The sequence below is a fragment of the Notothenia rossii genome (assembly GCF_949606895.1).
Source record: "Notothenia rossii genome assembly, chromosome: 8".
In the NCBI taxonomy this organism is placed as follows: domain Eukaryota; kingdom Metazoa; phylum Chordata; class Actinopteri; order Perciformes; family Nototheniidae; genus Notothenia; species Notothenia rossii.
Window position 1 is genome coordinate 34742980 of NC_136906.1, and position 8664 is coordinate 34751643.

Here is an 8664-nt window from a genome sequence, read left to right on the forward strand (position 1 = left end):
GTGGAGACGTTGAAGGACACGTTTGGAGAGGAGCAGGATGAGCTTGAGGATATGAGAGTAAACCTGTTTCTTCCAAACGGTGGTTCGTGGGAGAACACAGCTCCAGTTGAGGGAGGCTGCAGTAGCGACTCTGGTATGCTGTAAACTGTTTTGAGTGGTATTAATGGTAAGCCAGGGCACTTTGTGGATGTGAGATAATCTTTACCTGGTCCATTTCAGTTTCTAGCTCTTGCATCTGCCTGCTAATCGTCTGCCAGCATGCCTCTAATCGTTGCCAGTTGTGATCTGGAGTGCCAACAGGGTGATGTGCTGCTACAGGGTAACCAACATGTCCTCCTTGGCTGGGCGAAGCGTCATATGCTGGTCTTGGTGATGAGACTGGCCTCATATGGGGGGGATAAAGAGGTTGATGTGGGTAGCTGAGCTCGAAGTACTCCAGATGTCCGGGAATGTGCCGCACTCTGCTGGGACGGGGACTGAGCGGTGGCTGCCCATCATACAGCTCCCTGGATGTGGCCATAGCGCAGCTTGTATACATCCGGCTCGAAGGACCACTTATGACATTTATGAATAATAAATGCTGGTGTATACAAGTCTGGCCTAAATATTCTGTCAGAAAGATTGCAGAAATCCAGGGGGTGTAGATATCCAAACTTTAATTGTTCACAGGAGTTATGATGTTACAGGATGTTTGTTTGTTAGGTTGTGTTGTGTTGTGGTTATCTAGGAAATATAAATAAACAGAGTAGATCAAATTAGTGAATGACAATATTAATCCTAATTGTTACTTTACGACAGGGGTACTCAAATACAAATCTTAAAGGTCCACAAAGAAAATGTTCAATAAGACAAAGGTCCGTTTAATACGGTCATTCAAACTTTTAAACAATTGTAACAAGATTCTTAACACGAGATTGCAAAAACAGTCTCGAAGTGAATCAAACCATCCCAGGAATCAAAGTCGAAATAAGTCCAGAACTATTGTACATTGTGTCAAACACTGTTGCTTAATGAGAGAAGTGGCACCTTTGGTCTGTTGCCAAGACTTTGAACTTTGGCACAAAAGGCGTGATGGCCAGGCGGACACACTGATGCAAGTGTTCATTGGTGAGTCGGCTGCGGTACTTGTTCTTCACCATGTTCATTGTTGAGAATGCAGACTCACACCTGTAGGTTGAGCCAAACATTGTGAGAATGTGAAGTGCCATCTTATGCAGGAGAGGGAAATTAGCTGCAGTGACCATCTTTGTCCAGAAGGTGGGAGTGTCACAGTCAGCCTCTTTCAGTGCAAGGTTTTCCTGGAGGTCAATCAACTCACTTTGCAGAGAAGCAGCACTGGCCCATGGGAAGATTTGTTGTGCTTCTGCAGAGAACTCTCTGACATTTCTGACAAGAAATGGGTTTTCAATGTACAGTAGGACTTGTTTTCCTAATCTGAAGTCATCAAAGCGAGTCTTGAAGTTTTCAATCAGCTTCTCCAGGAATCCAACATGATTCTGAGGACGATTGTCTCCTTTGGTCTGTTCCAAAAGTTTGGGGAAGTGGAGCAGTCCCTCCTGTAGGAAAAAATAAATAAGAAAAATATAAGGAGCACTGCTTAAAAGGGTATGATAAAGTATCAAAAAGGTGTTCATTGGAATCCAGGAAATGTGTGTGGTAGAAAATATTAAAAAGGCTTACCTGTAGGTCACTTTTGAAAACCTCCAGTTTCCTCTGGAAAGCACGCACTGCTGACATCAGCTCACACACTGTGTTGTTCTTGCCCTGTAGCTTGAGATTTAGGTCATTGAGATGAGATGTTATATCAGCCAAAAATGCAACAGCTTCCATCTTCTCTTCATTTTGCATGAATTCCATGAACTGTTTTGCTTTTGCACTCTTTTGCTCTGACAGAAACACTTGCAGCTCTTTCCTAATGGACCAAAAACGCTCCAGGACCTTGCCTTTGCTCAGCCACCTGATGTTGTTGTGCAGGAGCAAATCATCAAAAGTTGCATTGACCTCTGTCAGGAATGTTCGCAGCAAGCGATGCTGCAGTGAAGATGATGCTCTCAAAAAGTTTATGAGTCTCATCACTGTTGCCATGATTTCAGAGTACACTTCTCCAAGACTTGCACAAAGGACAGACTGGTGGATTATGCAGTGGTATGAGATCAGGTCAGGGTGGTGATCTTTCAGGCGCTGAACCAGTCCTCTCTCTCTCCCCATCATGGCTGGAGCTCCATCAGTAGCAATTGACACCACTTTCTTTAGATCTATCCCTCTTTCATTCAGCATTCCCATTACTGCTTTATAAATGTCTTCCCCCCTTGTGTGTCCACTGAGGTTCGTCAGGCCCAACACATCTTCAACAAACTCCCCCTTTGCCTCATCATAAAATCTCACAAACACCAGCAACTGAGCATTGTCAGTGGTGTCAGTGGACTCATCCACAGCTAAGGAAATGCGCTGTGCATTTTTGATTCCATCACAAAGCTGATTAATCAAATCACCAGCCAGTATTTCCGTTCTTCTGGTTGCTGTGGAATCTGAGAGGGGATTTGCTTAATTTTAGCTGTTATTTCCTCTTTTTGTTTGCCTTCAAACATGGTCTCCATCACTTCAGTCATGCATTCTTTAATTATTTCTGCATCAGAGAATGGCTTCTTGTGTTTAGCCAACACCCATGCCACTCTGAGTGAGGACTCAGTTGCCTTTTCTCCTTGTGACATAGATGTTACAAGGATCCTGCTTGCAGCTTGATATGAGGATTTCATCCCATTTATTTTTGTGGTTCTTACCGCTGAATTTTGAGGGAAGGTCGCCTCAAAATAATTATGTTTCGTTTCATAGTGCCGTTTCAAATTGCCACTCTTCACAAGAGCTACCGTTTCTTGGCATATTAGGCACATTGGTTTGGTGCTCGCTGGAGGGAGGATGAACGCATATTTTGCAGTCCACTCATCTTTGAATTGCCGGTTTTCACTGTCGACTTTTCTTTTATTGGTCATCTTTGAACATGCCATTTTTCTAGCTTTACTAGCTACACTAGGCTACAGCTGAAACTACTAGCTAAATGCAACTAGATGCGCTGTCAACTCTCGCTCTGACTTTATTTATTTTTTAAGCTCCCGCGCTGACTCAGACAGGTTGAAAGAGACGACACACGCATTTTCATTCCGCGAAGACCCGCCCTCCTGTGCCTCTGATTCGCAGACTGTTGGTGGGGGAAAAAAACGCTGACGGGCTGCTGAATGTGATTGGACCAAAGCGTTGACAGACACACACACACAGTGGAACAGTGTGTGTGTGTGTGTGTGTCGCCAGAGCGCTGTTTGCAGACATAGCGGATAATTTTGACTCGTTGCGTTGTGGCAGACGGATAAGGCAGGCGTTGTGGCAGGCGTTGTGTCTCGCAGATAATACAGATAATACAGATTATACAGATAATACATATGAAAAGTATAATTTGCTCAGAGTCCAGAGACAGTGGTGGTTCGGTCCGGATCCGGACCGGAGTCCGGACTTTGAGGATGCCTGCTTTACGATATCCTGCTAGGAACAGTACGTACACATAAATGCTGGAACAGTCAGCTTCATGGTAAATAATACCAGAAATGCCCGCAAGAGGGCTCACTTGACCGCAACAAGTGCAAGTGTTTTAAAACGTGATAATGGCGGCTTACAGGGGGATAACGTTGTACATGCGGTATAGCGGCTGACAGAGGCATACAGTTATACACAGCTCGCCGCAATAGCACAAGACTGGTGGTGTATGGCGATTGTACATACCAAATATAATTATATCAACATTCACAGCGGACAGAAAGTGAAACGACTGAACATTTAACAGGCAATCACTTACGGCAAACGAGTACTGCAAACAATATATATACTACGCTGATTACTGTCTGTAAACTGTTATTTACATACGAAATGCAAACATATAGGTACTAACAGGTGCTTATACCACAGTAACAACACTTACAGTTTCATACACGCACAACGCGGAACACACAACGACCCGTTCACTCGCTGAAAGTCTGTTTATGACCGGTCGCGCGCTGCGCGTGACTAATGACGTTACAGTGTGTTGAATGCGTACATTAACAGGTTTATGATATCACTGCCCCGTCTAAGACACGATCTGACTTTAATTACATTTGACTCGAGTGTTTCGTGTCAACTTAATGTGTTGCTTAAAATAATACTTCTGCATACAGTATGTGACACGGCCAGATGCGGCTCAATAAGCTGACTCAGATAAGGAAATATATGATGAGATGTGATATGAATGATAATGGGACACATCGACGTCTGCACTCACAGTGCCGCGGACTGTACTTAATGTTACTCCGGTTACTTATGTTGTGGCAGATATTTAAGTAAGCTTTCTTAACGCTAATGTTATAATAGTCAGATTGCTCTGAAGATGGGACGTGATATTCTATTAATTTTCACGTTCACACAGTCGGTGATTTGAACTGCAACGGCAGTTTATCCTGTAATATGACTTGATCACTTTAAACTCTGCACACTGTTGTTATCAGCTGTTCCACCATGGTTTCTACCTCAACCTGTAATAAATGTATCCTTATTGAAACGGTTACATTAAATGAAAAATAAAATCAATGTGCAGGCTTACGTGGCCTACATGAACAATATGGGCAATTTATACATTAAATAAATCAACAGTATAGTGGCGATATATGCTCCAAGTGGAAGCGATTCGCCATTAAAGCAAAGAAGAAGAAGAACTCCGCACAGTTGATCTCTTATCCTGGAACCTATCCTGCTTCGGAGCACAGACACAGGTTCCAGGATAAGTAACCATGGAGATCTAGCCTGCTAAAAAGTGAACCAGCTTCGTAGGACCGGAAATCACAGAAGTTAGCTCGCTAAACGAAAATCTTGATTCGTAGTATACCCCCCTGGTCCCGACCAGGTTAGCCGCACAGCATAAGTTACCATGGAGATCTAGCCTGCTAAAAAGAGAACCAGCTTCGTAGGACCGGAAACCCCGAGTTTTCCCTGAAGTTAGCGAAAATCATGCGTTGTAGTATACCCCCCTGGTGACCGGAGATCTCCTTCATAAAACGAGTAATCGGGGGAATACTCTGGTTGTTCGATGTGTGTGTGGTTAAATGTAGCAGCCTCGATCCCTATTCAGCTGTTCTAATTAAGGGAAGCACAGTGAACTAAACAGTAAAAGGCACAGCTCTTTGCAGCTGGTGCTGCTCTTCTCAGATTCTGCTGAGTTACACATTACTGCCTCCAGTGCCCTGTACAACAAAGCCAGTTCAACAGACCCTGGATATGTTTGAGTTACCCGGCTTAACTAACCCTAACAAACAAAATGTCGCTAAGCGGTCCTACGAAGCTGGTTATCGACTCAGTAAATGAACCAGGGTTTCTCTGTCCGGCTGAGAGCGCCTTCACGTGAAAGGGGCGGGGTTAGCAACATTTTCTCCCACTTTCTCCCAAAAACTAAATTTTTAACAGATATATTTTAGTTTTTTTCTTAAAGTAATACATGTGTTAATGAAAAACAAACAAACAAAATAAAAACATAAAAAAACTAATAAATAAACAGATAAATAGACAAACAAATAATTATTAATTACAGTTATTGTTTTTTGATAGTTTTGCAGCAATTGGACTTTACGCAATGTTTGTGTGCGTGAGCGCCAGTGTGTGTTTATGTGGCCGCCGTTCCAGAATGAGTATGTCCGCACCGCTCTGTGTATCCATGCTTTATTGTTGACGCTGTGCAGCTGTGCAGCTGTTGGCAGCTGTGTGTTTGTGCAGCGGCAGCCGTGTCATGTTATAGACCAGGGGTTCCCAAACTTTTCAGCCCGCGACCCCAAAAATAACAGTGCCAGAGACTGGCGACCCCCTGTCGACGGGAGGGGGGGGGGGGGGGGGGGGGGGGGGGGTTCCATGTGTGTTTTTTATTGGTGTGGTCCTTGGTGGATTGTCAAAGGGGGAGCCTTGTTGCGGGGAAGTTATACAGATGGCTAGTCCGCCCCTGAAAATGTCTATGCAAACGTTATTATTAATAATAATTTAAAAAAAGAAATTATAAAAAATATTAATCAATTTTCCATTTTTATTTTATAATCATCTCGCCACCCCCACTCGGGGGGGTCGCGACCCCCACTTTGGGAACCCCTGTTATAGGCTACTGTGCTGGTGTTGTGTGCGTGTAAATGACTTCTAATATATATGTGTCCCTCTGAATAAACTTTTCTGCAATCAGGCAAGTATAGTTGGCTTAATGGTGGCTTATTTCAGTTAAAATGCGTTTTAGGACATATTAAGTATGTTTGGTCTTGAACAGGCTGGGCCCACCTGATTTGTTTTGGGCCCACCCACTCTTTGATTTCTGCCTACTCCACAGTTTGCGGAGGACACCAAAAAAGTCCTAGAAAAGACAACTTAAACTTAACTGATGTGCATTAAAAGAAAAGAGGAATAGTTTTTGGCGTATTGTAAAGCACTTTGAATTGCCTTGTCTTGAAATGAGCTAAATAAATAAACTCGTCTTGCCTTGCCTTATATTTTCTCAGCCGTGGTGCTCAGGCTGAGCTCCTTGGTGTCTCACTGTCTTGCAGACCCCACGCAGCAACCAGGAAACGACACCAGTAATACAGCTCACACTGTCCACTCCTCGAGCCTCAAAGGGCGGAGCAGCGAGCCCCGCAACGTCCCGCCAACACGGCACCCAGACCCCACGCAGCATTCTCATCTGTTTGTCATTACTGGTGTCATTTTCTGGTTTCTAACGCCATTGTAACACATAATCTCTGATGTTCCGCTGTAACGGTGGTGGACTAATCAGAACAGAGTGGCCGAGCTGACCAATCAGAGCGCAGTGGGCTCATTGGGAGGGGGGGGGGGGGGGGGGGTGTCACGGAGCTCCAACAAGCCGTGTAGGACAGAGAGTGAATACACATACTATACAGAGATGCTGTATGAGAAAACAAATGTGAGTTTGGAACATTGAACAATGTAAATCTATTCTAGTAGACCTCAACAATGGAATTATGACATGGGACCTTTAAGTTGAACCTAATGAAATAATTTATTTAAACTTCATATTATTGCTTTCAACTAACCTAATATAGTTATGTGAAATCGGATAGTGGTATGCTGCTATTCATTGTTAAAAGGACGTGGTCTTCAGAAAAGCTAAACTTAACGCATACAGTATGTCCACTTACTCAATGCAAAAGCAAATTTTATTGCCCACAGAGACAGAAGCACTGGGAATTTATTAACTTTATTGTGTAAAGTGCCCAATCCGAGCTGTAAATGATGTATTGAACACAACAAAAACATATCAACGGACTCAATGCTTTGTATTTATTTGTGGACCGATAAACTCTTTATCCTGCATTTTTCATATTGCAAAGAAAAGTTTGACCTCTGTTATTATCTACATCTTTCCTTCACATGTTAAATAGAAAATAACTGAGCAAACTATAAAAGAACACTACAAGCCAGAGCTGAAGAGAGCAAACTGCAGTCATGGTCGTGATGACAGAATAATTATTTCTAAGATGCTGTACAATACTTCTACGTGATAGTCTCACATTTTTGAGAGATTATGAGTTATGTTGTGCCTGCTGTTGTTCTTAGCAGCAGCTGCTTTCACTGACTCTTAACACAAAGCCCAGCAATTTATTGAGCAAACAGTACATCACATCTGGGCAGCAGTTTAATCTGCAGCAGAGTCAGCTGGAACAGATGAAAGATGAACAGCTGCTCATCTTCACTGATGCATGCAAAGAGAAACACACAATGTTAAGTGAGAGGAAGATGCTCTGTTCCCTTCAGCCTGAAGTTCGTTAGCTTACGGGTCACATTGTCCTGATATTCAGCCAGTGTTACTGCAGTGACATGGGACTTAACTGGTGTAATTAGCTAAACACGCTTCATCCGGCCCTTTTTTCCACATGTGTAAACACTTGAGTGGATTGTTTGAGGGATAAATCATTTTTATCTCTGCCATATCATGCCCTGATGGAAGGACGAGTTAGCAGGTGTAAGTGCTAATAGTGCAGAGACCGTTCTGGATTTGCTCATTCTGCTGCTTCTTGGGTTTTGAAGTCTTTGCATGGCTGGCTTTGTTGTGATTGGTCCCGCCCCTCCGCCTATCACATACAATTTGTTGTAGCGCTAGCCAATATAATCTGCACGTGTTACACAGTGATGTCAATATGTTGCGGAAGTAAACTACGGAGTCCAATGGATGTGTTTTAGACAGGGATAGCGTGTGGGAGAGAAAGTCCCTCAAGAGAAAACACAGGGATGTTAGCCTACAGTATGTAGACCATTTACATGCACTGAAACCTATAGAACACACTACAGGAGAGGGAAAACCCCAACATTCATAATAGGGCATCTTTAAGACCACCTTCTCTTTGGAAAACGTGTGTTTATTAGTTTATTTGATATACACTCTAGATATAATACATAATGTTGACATTGAAAAGACTTGGTATAATTTGTGGCTTTTGTTATTTTCATCTTTTTGAGCACTCAAGCAGCAGCATTCTGAACAGTGGTATACAGTGAAAATACTGGGTTAGGGTTACTACTTATTTGGTTGTATCATCCACATAATTATGGCCAGCAATGTTGTTTGGATGATTCTGTCATAAGGAAGCATGTAGAGATCAA

The 8664-nt window shown here is 43.1% G+C and overlaps 1 protein-coding gene across 1 annotated transcript; it reads right to left on the reverse strand.

Annotated features, from left to right (window-relative positions):
* Window positions 1–839: 839 nt before the first annotated feature.
* LOC307014548 (general transcription factor II-I repeat domain-containing protein 2-like) lies at window positions 840–3519 on the reverse strand. The gene is made up of 2 exons (XM_079642527.1): window positions 1681–3519; window positions 840–1556 (listed from the first exon to the last, which is right to left on the reverse strand). Exons 1-2 carry the CDS (start codon window positions 2281–2283, stop codon window positions 1008–1010), a joined length of 1152 nt encoding a protein of 383 aa, XP_079498653.1. The 5' UTR covers window positions 2284–3519; the 3' UTR covers window positions 840–1007.
* Window positions 3520–8664: the final 5145 nt, after the last annotated feature.